Source organism: Plectrocnemia conspersa, unplaced genomic scaffold (assembly GCF_051122295.1).
Source record: "Plectrocnemia conspersa isolate PC_06_02 unplaced genomic scaffold, ASM5112229v1 ptg000008l, whole genome shotgun sequence".
Taxonomy (NCBI): Eukaryota; Metazoa; Arthropoda; class Insecta; order Trichoptera; family Polycentropodidae; genus Plectrocnemia; species Plectrocnemia conspersa.
The window spans coordinates 14,185,038-14,197,835 of record NW_028277172.1 but is presented as its reverse complement, the minus strand read 5'-3'; the positions used below and the strand labels follow the sequence as shown (position 1 = coordinate 14,197,835).

Sequence of the window (12,798 nt, the reverse complement as noted above, 5' to 3'; positions counted from 1 at the left end):
TTTTTTTTTCTATAAGCATTTCAACCCTACTACCATATATTGTGTGGCACATATTCTTCAGCTACCAATACGCTATTTTCATGCAAGATGATAAACTATTAAAACACTCTGGAAGACAGCAATGCATACACCTAATAGCCAGCGCAGATAGAAACTTATAATCTACTGGTGAAAATGTATTTGAACTTCACTAGTGAAAATATAACTTCACTGAAAATCCACATTCACTGTAACATTTATACATCGCATGTAAATATATAATGATAAGCATGAAAATGTATATTTTACTACATACGGAAAATTTGAAATCATATCATTTTAGTAGCACCAGCCATATAAATTATATTTTCACTGGTAAAAATATATATCTACCGGTGAAAATGTATTCGGATATGATTTCACTGAAATGACATATTTTAATATATATTTTCGGATTAGATTCAAGACTGTTAGTTAGTAGTGGTTTAGAATTAGAATTTCTGGCCAAATTCAAGGAGGGGTAAACGCTCCCACCTGCTCCTTCCCCCGAAATTACATCCCTGAGGGGTAATGTTTCATCTCAAGAATTTTTTTAGAGAGTTTCTCCAGAAAAATGTCAAATCGAGAATTCTCATTTCTCGAGAAATGTTAGAAAGCATTTTTTATTATATAAATTAATTTTGTATGAATATATTTAAAAGGTTTACGACCCCTGTCCTTTTTATAACGCTGCATAAGTAAAGGCGGGTTTATGCCTAATATGCGTACTACTTGAAAAGTTTGATTATAACTTAAGGAATGACAAAAAATTGTGTACAAATTTTTAACACTCGAGTTTGCCTTATTTTTGCTTAAGTAATAAATGAAGACAGTCAGATAAGAAACCTTTTCGAAGGTAATCGTGCCAGATATATGAAAATATACATTCTTTTTTGGAAGATCGATTGTATTTAAATGACTAATTTTTTTGCAATTTTCTATTACTCTAACCGGCCGGCGGTCTTATCTAAGTTTTGGTGATCTAAGAATCCGCTCCGATAAGGGAATCGGCAGAATGCAAAACGATTTAGGGCTATTTTTCTTTTTCGATAATTCAAAAAGGTTGTTTTTATATTATTTTTGTAAAATGGAAACAAAGGTCTTTAATTTTTTGTTAAAACATTTTGAAAACATAAATTTTGAGCTAATCTCAGAATTTCCACAAGCACAAAAATTATATAATTGAAGCAACCAGACCTTGATGTCACTACTTAAATATTTGCAAAATCCACAATCTTTTACAATTCAAATAAAAAATGACTTCTTAAGTTATTCTTCAAAAGCAGAAATATGTCAAATGGGGAAAGCAATTATTCGCTGATTATTTAATAGCTCGACGAATTCTAAAGAGTAAAGGAAATGTTATTGCACACGGTTTAAATAGAAGAATTTAATTATCTTCTTTGCGTAAAAAAAATGTTTGACATGCGGCAGCAATTTTTCATATTAAAACCCTTTTCACTCCAAATACTTTTTCAAACTTTTTTTAGCAACTCCAAGTCATTTTTAGAGAATTTGTCAATAATTATGTTTAAAGTAAATTCAATCTGGGAAAAATAGATTTTGATATATATTATATATATATATTCTGTATAAAAGGAGGTTAAAATTATATTTGAAACATAAATAATTCCCATATTTATGATTACCTTAAGAAATATAATTTCTTAGGGTATTTTTAATTGTTCTAAAGCTTTATCTAAAATATACGTATAATAGAAATTCATTTTTGATGATTTTAAAAATCTTTCTATAGACTATAAATTTAAAAGAAACTTAAATTTTAATATATAATTAACTAATAAATGATGAAACCATTAAAACGTAAGTATAGTCCAAATAAGAATGAATTACTGCAGAAATACTCAAGATGTTCACGGCTAAATGTCGCGACACAGACTATTGTATCAAGCACCCGCTGCATCTGCCAAGCAATCCTAGGCAGACCATTTTTTATTAATTACAGATGTTTTTTAATAATTACAGAGGTCTCTAAACCTTTAAACCTTTCAATAAAAAAATATCAAAATATTAAATTATTTAGAAAACAGCTTGATAAAAATGGCACAGAATTCACCTAGACATAATAGTTCAAAGGGTTAAGATTAGGTACAAAATAAAAAATGGAGAACTTATTACCTCACGTTAAAACTAAAATGTCATTCTATGTTTCTAAACTAGATGAATTTCCTTTTGAATATACATATAGTGTAGTTATTATTAAAAGAAATTTAAAAAAAATATAAACATAGGACATTAAAAATAGTAAAGCTTTTTAGCTTCGAGTTCTTCTTTGTGAAATCGTAAACGGTGAAATAAACCAGTTCTTTGCGTATCACAAATAAAACTAATTATAACCGCTTTATAAAAATATCACCAATCAATTACAGTATAATTGATATGGTTTACTAAAGAGATCAATAAATCTAATGTGACACGTGAACAGTGTGAATTATAGTCATAAAAGCATATCAATTATTACAGGCGATCGAGCCGGGAAGCGAACGCCGGACCGGAACGGCGTTCCGTCTTCTCCGAACGTCGCCTACTGATCTACAAAATAATTGCTTAGATAGAAACTCTACCAGTTCTACCGCAATTATCCCGGATTATGGCTAATTAAATACTTCCTGTCTCACGCGCCAATGCAAATGAGAAAAATTCACATCGTAGGACCCACTACATTGCACAGGGAATGCGGTTGGACCACTTTAAGGTCAAATCTGACCTCAAACATTCCGGGCGTTGCGCAACAGCGTCTTATGCCGATTCGCGGATCGTTTGGCTTACCGATTCGCGAGCATGGAACTAATGCAAATGCTACAATAATTGAGCTTATATGGCCAAGACGCGACACGCTCCGCGGCCAAAACTTGCAATTTAATAATTCGTGGATCGTAATTTGAGGTTAACGACGCATTTTATTAGCATATTAATGGATTATATGGGAATTTTTAATAGCTTGTTTTAGTTGAATTTGGGTGGCGTTAACACAGAGCACTAGTTCTGTAACGAAAGGATTGCAACAGAATATGTGTCTATCAGCTGCAATAGGCGTAAGAAGCGGCGCTTCTGCCGCTTCTACATTTATAATATATACACACTACGCAGTTACTATTAATTGTATTCATTTTTTGTTGTTTATGTGCCTACGTAATGTAAACAAATTGTTATGACAGTTTGCAATCTTTCTGCAAGCTTATTGATTAAATTGTTGTACAATTTTGGATATTATACGAGTTTTTCATTACGATAATACCGATTATTTTTGATACCGTCACCCAATGTAGTTAAATATACTTTTATGTTCCATAATTTAGGTTTATCCTTGCTGAAAGCGGTATTAAATTTTGAATAGTTTTACTGTATTATAGTGACGTTTAATTAGGATTCCAGAAACTCATAATTAGGGTTAAATTATTTATAGTTTTTAACTATTGAAGGTTTTTACCGATATTAATTTATTTGGCCAACAAGTGTAAAAAAACAATTAATTGCCTGTAAAATATTATTGATTGATGGAATTCAGCAAAACTGATGGAACCATTTTTAATACATAATTCTATCGAATTTATTGTATTTTATATAGAATAATTAATAATGTTTGGCACAAATTTGATATACATAAAAATCTGATCCGTATCATAAAAATATAAAAATATAATGGGATTCATAAATGGAATAAAAAAACACCTTCGTACATATAGAAATAAATTATAATATTAAGACTTTATTATTGTATGTTTTTATTTTTTCTTTCTGTTATGTATTTTTTATATATTTTTATATATGTTTACTAAATTTGTTAGATGTAAAGATTAGCTATTAAGCTAAATAAATTAATAAAATAAAATAAAATAAAATAATAATCAGCGGTTTTTTGTACAGATTTGAATATAAATTAAATAAATGGAAATAAATTAACCGCGATCGAATCATTAAATTTATTGAAATAAAACCTTCGTGTCTTATAACACGAACTTCACAAAAATTTGCGACACACGCCTGTTTTGGAGATAAGCGTCAAATAATAATAAATGGTGGTCATTCCCTACATTTTGTTTCGTTCAACGAACGAATTCTGCGAATTTCTGTCATAGTAGATACCATCGATAAACATTTTATTTACAAATATTGAAGGCAAAAAAGCATTTTTTTGTTGAGAAGAAACGTTTCAATATTTCTCATTTTTAAACAAATTTCAGGCACATGTAGGATCATGGATTTTAGAGCGGAACTAGTCACCCGAGTATATTGTGAGAAAAAACGACTGTATGTCTTGCTCAAGTATACAAATTATTTAAATATTCGATTAATTATTTGACTATTCATATAGTTGAAAATTGGGTGAATAATTAAAATAATCGAATATTTAAATATTCGATTGAGAACCCTACTCATAATGTAGAACACTAAATATACCATCAAAAACAAAGACTTGCCTATGATTTTTTGTGTAAATTTACTATAAACTACCTATTGTTAAGTGATCGATGCAAAAAGTCCTCGTATTTTTGTCTTGTACTCAAATAAAAAACAAATGTTGAAACTGGGATCATCAGCATCATCAATGACATCACCAACCTTGAAATGCACTTTATTATACTAATAAAATATTTTTTAATTTAAAAAATTCTATTGAATCAGTCGATTTTTAGCTGCATCTCTACAGCACACATTAGAACTATAATTTCTTATACCTTGAAGTTTTTTTCAGAAAACATCATACAATTCTTTCATCCATATATCAACTTAATTTTTTATGTCTCATTCAAAACATCGAAATATCATATTGCAATCTAGTCATTAAATATATTAGTGATTTGAAGACTACAGCAATTTCAGTTAACTATTATCCAGGTGGATCTACGCACTCGGTTATAAGTGGGGTAATTATAAAATGTCCACTTACTACTCGCGTTCGAAAGCCAATCAGCAAATTTGCATCTGCTTGTTAAATGTTGCAAGATTTAGAACGTTCGCGTGATGGGCAATCGTCCGCATGCAACATCGTAGTTAGACAAAAACTGAAGACATCTTGGAATTATTCGCATCGAGAAAATGCAAGGCACGCTTAGTGCTTAATGCTATTCGAGGACGGTCATCGGAAAAGGCCGTCATTATCCGAAACGATTCAACCAATTTTCTGATGATGATGTCGAACTGAATAGGAAATAGCAGTCGTTCCGAGGAACGATACAGAATTCGCATACAAATCAGTTTGAATTTGCTTCATAAAGAAACAGGGTTGCCAACTGAAATCATTTTATCTAAGATCCAGAATTTTACATTTCAAAATTTTTTCAGATATCATTGATTTTATTAAAGAAAATGTTCACCACAATTATGTTTTTAAATATACTGTGAAACCATTATTAGAGATATAACTATGTTATTCCACGACGGTCAGGTATAAAAGGCCGGGGAGCGCTGACTCAGCTTTTCGTATTCACCGATTAGATTAAAAGCGCATTTTTTTCTTCCTTCGAATCCTGATTCATCAGCCTCACATTGGTCCACGTATTATTCTATCTCTAACATTTTCTCTGGACATTATAAAGGTTATTTTTGTGATTTATTTAGTGTCAATCTTTGTTTATATTATACCACGATAATTACAAGAATATAAACAATGTATAAAAATCGAACACAAAAACATTTACATTCAAATAAACCTATTTCAATGTTATTATAATTTTATAAATTAAGTCGCCCATCACATATAACAAGTGACGGCCGCACAATTGAGTATTATGATACCATTTACATCTTAATATAAAATATTAATAATATTTGTCTGCTTATTCGTTATTTATTTTTGGTCCAAAGCCATAAAGTAAACGTCCATATACTTATAGAGCTTTTACTTTTTGCCTCTCACAAACGCGTTTCATGTTTTCTCACATGTGACATACTAACACAAGTTCACGTGTATAAATAATAAGTTGCCGATGTTGCAATATTGCCTGTTTTTTCAATATGTAAACATTGACTATTTCAAATCATTCAAACAATGGTGCGTACAAAGTTAACTGCGATCCGCTCGCAGGTCATAACATTACGCTAAACGACCATACACCATTTACATATTATCTCTGCTTGCGTGTCAAATTATAAAGACGTGCGTATTTTTTCACGTTTTATTCAATTGCCGTCATTTAGCCGACGATCCGACTGTGACAAAGGTTATAACTTATAATAATTGTACAGAGTATGAGATAACGGCGACGGAGAAAAATAATGGCGGCTGGAGGCGCCTTGTCGTCGATTCGAACATTGCAAACTTGTTTATGCAGTTACGACTGAGTTACGATTCGAGCTAAATTGAGCTTGAATTGCAATCGCGGATGCCCGGCCTAATGGAAGTACGTTGAATGATCGCTTCGTTTGTATACCCCTTATGTGTCAGGTTGATAGTACTGCGACTTTATCGTATCATCTTACAATACAAATTTTAGCGTTAAAAGTGGCGAATACGGCAGGAATATATATTTAATATTTTTGTTTATTTATCTAGCCATTAATATAAATAATATCATATTATTATAATATTATGTATAATATAACTTAATTGTATACACAATACTATAAAAAATGCAATTTTTAAAAAGGTAATTGATCGCTAAAAAGACATCAAGCATTAAAATGGCCGAACATAAAAATAAACGCAGATACCAATCAAGATTTGTATTAATTCAAAGGGTAAAACGATGTTTTATTATTTTTTCCAAACAATAAAATAATCAGTACAACGCATAAAATCATACTTATATCATATAATCAATAATGGTATTGTTTCACCGATAGTGCTTTAGTCAAGTTGATCAAGTGTAGATTAAAAAGATAAGATCATTTTTATTACCACAATTCTGATATAACAATAAGTATCATCAGGCTTCATCTGAATGTATTATTTGGCTCATATCATAGCGTAAGAGAATTCAAAACAAAATTCTGTCTCAACAAGAAGGAGTAGGAGTCGTATCATTATTTGTATCTTAGTGCCTTTTTGTTAGAAGCATTGGAATACAATTCATCGCATTCAATGAGACACTTTATGAAGTTACTAAGGTCGACAATCCGTCAATGCTCGGCGAATTTCAGCTGCGTGTTTTTTTGGTGTCCTAGAGAGTCGCGATCGCGTCCCTTATTCTGAATAATCGCGGCTATAACGCCCTTCTTGCACGAGCCATCCTGCTTCTCAACAAACTTGCCAAATACAATGATGTTTTCGGCGATATGTGAGAAAATCTGTACAAAAATATGTGGGAAGGTGCTCATAATTTTTTTACGTTTTAATATTTAATAGCATATTTTAAAATTTAGTGTTAATCTTTAATAATATTTCTGTTAATGAATGTGTGTATTGGATACTAATGTATTATATATATATGAGTGTATGTATGAGTTGATGCATTGTGTTTTTTTGCAACCAATATAACCAGACTTTTGATCAAATTTATTTATAATCTCTAGTTTTTTATTTAGTATAATGCACAAAATTATCAGCAAAAACAATGAATTGGATGAATGTAATAGATTAATGTAGTAATAACAAATATAAGTAATTTAAAAATTGAGGTAATGTCTCACTAGAATTTTCCAAGGAACCGCGTTTTAACGCAAATAAAAACTACTACTGTATAAATATCCACAACCAGCTAGATATTATATCAACGGGAATGCACGTTGTTATAGTGACATTTTCAATTATTTCACAGGCTAATTCAACGTGTTAATAATTGAGACGATTAGTATAAAACGTTTACCGACGAGCAAATTGAGTCAAATAAAAAAGCTTGGCGAGCCGCAGCGCAAACTTTTTGTTATACGACTTGGCAGTAGAGCAAACATTATTAAAAATGCCTACTCTCATTTCACCCCACTTTGATATAATTGAACACTAAGCAATCATTGAATTAAATTACCGATTATTAAATAAATCTAACTACCGCTTTCCAGTGGCGTTGCAATCGTAATTTTCCACTTGAGGCACACGCCCGTAATTTTTGGACACAATCGCGATTTTCCTCACCTTCTATTTGCACCATCATCATAATAATCGAATCGAACGTATCGAGTATTGCCTATTACTATTGCTAACCATATAGCCCGGATTATCGTTCATATATTACTATTGGCCTTATTTCGATGGTGGTACGTTCTTCGCCGTTTTTCGATTTGTGTGCACACATGGCGGAATGCAAAGCGATTGCGCAACGAGTGGGTGTATAAAAAACGGTCAATCTGGTTCGTGGGTCGCGGATTATTACAACACGAGGACCGTTGGACTCTAAGAAACCGCGATCAATCGATGAAAAATAGACACAGGTAGCGCACAATAGATAAAACCGAGAGGAGCCAATAAAAAATACTGTCTATAGATTTGAGTCGATTTAAATTGGAAAAGGCGGTCGGTAATCTTTTTTTTAATTCTTACTGAATAACCAATTGAACTCTTACATATAAATGCAACCTACAGACTATTAATTATAAAGTAGTAGCCCTAACTACAACACTATCCTACTAGTGTTTTTATGTATTTTGTGAACAGTGTGGTAAAATAAGAAAGGTTGATAAGTCTATCACTAAAATTATAAGGCTCTTAATACACTCAGCTGTTCTTCGTTATTTATAATATACCGAGTTTAATTTTGTGCAATTAGTAGTACCTCTATCTTTAAAATTGGATATGAGAAGAAGTTCTCAATATATCAAAACTAGAAGGGAAATAAGAGAGTCCCGAGAAGCTAATTAATAAAGAGCGATCTCCTAATAGATGGAGTTGAACAGTCAATAAAATAATACGATCGTTTTTGTAAAAATATAGTTCCAAACACGACGCTAAAATTCGAACACATGTAAAATAAGGAAAAACAAAGAATTAATGTTATTTGTCATTATCTCAACTCTAACGAACCAAATACAAAACCCACACAAAAGCACCGTCCATTCAAGTTCTATTCTAACCTTGGACGACCACCAATCCTAAGACTCAATAGTGGCATTTGAATGGAATTCTCACGAGAAACACACATATCCTGGCAAACCACAAAGCTCCTCTCCGGTGCACGACACTCAATACCTCCTCTTTGAACGCTCCATGTCTTTCTCTCTTCTTCTTTTTTTGTTCTTCTCGTCCATTTCCTCCGCTGACTAACCGGTTTGGCGGCATCAAGAGCCACTCCTCGCCCAAGAACGCCACCTCCGCATTTAAAGCCGAAATGTTTAAAAAGGGAAACTGAAATGATCCTATAAATTGCCACTACGAGTCAAAAAACAAATGCATACATACACGCATGAACAGGGTCAAGAGAGGAATTCGTTTTCCGCGTACGCTGCTAACGTCGCGAAACCACTTATTATAATTGAATGGCGAACTTGCATTTTCAGAATATTGCTAAAGTTTTTTTTGCTGATGATAACTTTCAATTAAAATGTATTCATGGCAATAATTTCAATTTCAATTCATTATAAGTGAGAGAAAATTAGACTCGAATATGTTCATTGAAAATTAAACTAGAATACTTTCTAACTTTTTTCAGTAGAAGCAACATATACAATTAAATTGATTTAAAATAAAATAGTACACGTAATTATAACCATTTGGTTACATTGGCACAAATACTGAATGTACATTACAGGTTATAGGTACCAACATATAAAAAAGTATTTACTTTAATTAAATACTTGCAGCAAATATTCAATATTTTAATTATCAGGACATTTCAGCATATCGATGTTGTAACCAACGTTTTATATATTAAAACCTTTTCCAATATATTCCCTAAGCATAAAAAATTTTTTTTTAGATAATCGTGTACAAACATATAAACACACTTCTAACTATTGTATAACATATTTAGTGTGGGATACGCCTTCTTAATTGATATATGAATATTTTATAAAAAATGTGTAAATTTTTTGTTAGTTTAAAGTGTATACAAACAAATATTTTACATGTGTAGGTGCTATTATATACGAGTATAACCCTAGTGTTTGTTATGTACAAATTTGGCTGTAACAATTACATAAGATATGGTAGTAAATTTCTCAAAGATGCGTTTAGGAATCAGTTACACTTGCAAAACTTGGCTTTGGAATTGAAAAGAAAACTCGACTCTTTAAAGTCTCTTATAAATTGTCACATATAAAGACGAACATACATTTCAAAATCTATCAAGAAAATAACAAACATGATACCCTTAGTATGTTTTAGGGCATTAATAACCGAAACAAAGTGCTAAATAACTAAAATAAAAATTCTATAATTAAAGATATATCGGTTTTTTAAAGCAACTTTTGGCCAGCGAAAGGTGATGTGTGGCAATCAAAAACAGATTGAGCTACTTCAGCAGTAGTTTATTGAAGTTGTTATACAGCTTAGTTACATGTTTGTAAATTCAATATGCTGATACTAGAGATCGGTGGACAACGCGCCGCTGCACCGGTCGTAATCGTCTCGTTGAGTTGCTCAACGCCAGTATTACCAGAGTACTTCCTAATTTTGGCCATAGTGAATAAATGGGCCCCCGCCAGCTCAAGAAAGTGAGTTTGTCCTTTGAGCTTGATGAAAGTAATTCTGAAGCTCGATACGACAAAAGTTACAGATGTACTTTAACTGTCAACGTACTCTTTAACTAATTGGATTTAATTTTCACTATTAGTGCACTTTTAATACTGGAAAGAATATTTGATTTTAAAGCTTTGGTAAAGGTGGAGGCCATAAAAGTGTTGATAATACATTGTTGTCTGCGTCATGTATCTATATAAAAAACTTTCCCCCAAAACTGAAATAGGCGATGCCCACCAGCACCACTATTAAAGTTGATTCATACCGTCTAAGACTTTGATTCATATATGTAAGTACTCTTTAAGAGTTTTATTACACTCCCTCTCACGCGAACTAATACGGGTTATGGGAACAGAAGCACACCTATTTTTTGAATATAATTCCTAAATTATCGTAATCTAATAAGTAAAGGCGATTACTCGTATTTTTACCATAAACGTATTATTACTGCTAAGCAAAATATATAAATAAAAATCTTATATCATACATTTTTACTAAATATTTACGTATTTTCCTTTGGCTTTATACTTTTCATATTTAAAATCTCCAATTCTTTTCAAATGCAAAGTAGCAGTGACGTAGCTATGGGGGGGCGGAGAGGGCGGCCTACCCCGGGCGGCACTTGCTTGGGGGCGGCATATTCGCGATGGGATCGTCTAGTGTGGTGCTTAACCCTGAATGCACTAAAACATATATAAATCTACGTATAATAAGAGCTTAATAATAACCAATTTATTATTTTAAGAAATGCTGATTTTATGACCATGCAAAAAATGTATGGAGGGGGGGCAGTTTTAAGGATCGCCCTGGGCAGCACATACCCTAGCTACGCCACTGAAATTAGTTACGCTTTTTTAGCATTACTTGATATTTTTAAATCATAGTGAAAGAAGAAAAGTGACTTAATAAATTAATAATTTTTACACAAAAGTAAAGTGAATCAACTAACACATAAGCCCAAAAATATTTTAATACTAGACGATAAGAAATAATTGGTCGCCAAAATTTAGTATACCTGTTAATCACGCCTATCAATCAGGTCTACATTAATTAGTTTGTTAAATTTCTTACATAAAGATGTTCAAAAATAGGACTACCATTATATTTATTTTAATTTAATGAATCATTAACTTGAGTCGATCTAATAAGTTTTTTTCTCCAATCGATCGAATATGCGACAATACTAAATTCAAAGTTAAAATTAAAATAGGAAACCAAAGACACCCATCTTGGGCGTTATGGCCAAAATGAAATCACGTCCGACATCGACATTCATGTCGCGATTAACTTCGATCTTCAAACACTCACGTTCAATAACGGTGTATTTTTCGAATGTCATGATGTAGTCGTATCTATTGAACTTTGAAATACTCAATCTCAAGTACACATTTTTAAAATAACAATTTCGTTTTCGTTCCGAATTTCACGTGTCATTAATCGGCGAAATCTTTTCGATTAAGGCGGCTTAATATTTAAAACTAAAACGACGAAGACGGAGAAGAGGAAAAAAGCAATATCGCCGGCAGCTTCGCGGTCTCTTTATCGGACATAACACGGAAGAAACGCGGCATGAGATGAAACCGAAATGCGTTTAATATAATTACAAATATATTTATACCTGCATCCGTCCAGCATTCTGTGCAATCTTGACACAGCGCCGACCAGTCCAGCTCCAAGTCGTGGAACGTCGCCATCTTCTTTATTTTAATAGATTTATTTTTTATTTCATAGAACACAGCACCACATTTTAGACCACTGAAATTTATTTTTGTTTTTTTTTAAAAAAATAATATTTCTTCTACCGACTAATATATATTTTTTATATAAATAAATCTATTTATTTTAACTACTTCTAAAGAGTTGATTGGATTGTGACAATAATATTTATTTATATTTATTATTAAATTGAAGACCGAAGCAACGTTCAACGTGCATCGTTCGTATAATATCTATCATAATAGTGTATTTAAGATATCATTTATCGTTCAGTAAGTCACAAATCGACACATATCGCTAAAATAAATGTCACCGGCTGAGTGGTATCCAATCAACTGACAAGATTAATCATTCGCGCGCCTTGGCCAAAATCGGCCATATCCGATTATTTAATCTTAAAATCAAAAGAGGGGAAATTATCGATATTGCGTATTATATTGAAAATGTATGTTTAGAAAATTATAAAATAAACGCACGATGAGCGAAAATGA

At 31.8% G+C, this 12,798-nt stretch overlaps 1 protein-coding gene across 2 annotated transcripts in view; it reads right to left on the bottom strand.

Moving 5' to 3' along the window:
- The window catches only part of Cen (cerebellar degeneration-related protein 2-like), a 65,097-nt gene that overhangs the window by 50,450 nt on the left and 1,849 nt on the right, over positions 1-12,798 (bottom strand). For both annotated transcript variants that reach the window (XM_088190593.1, XM_088190592.1), the window contains exon 2: positions 12,210-12,346. In XM_088190593.1, coding sequence (XP_088046719.1) covers positions 12,210-12,285 — 76 coding nt within the window. In that variant the 5' untranslated portion in view covers positions 12,286-12,346. The remainder of the gene's footprint in view (positions 1-12,209; positions 12,347-12,798) is intronic.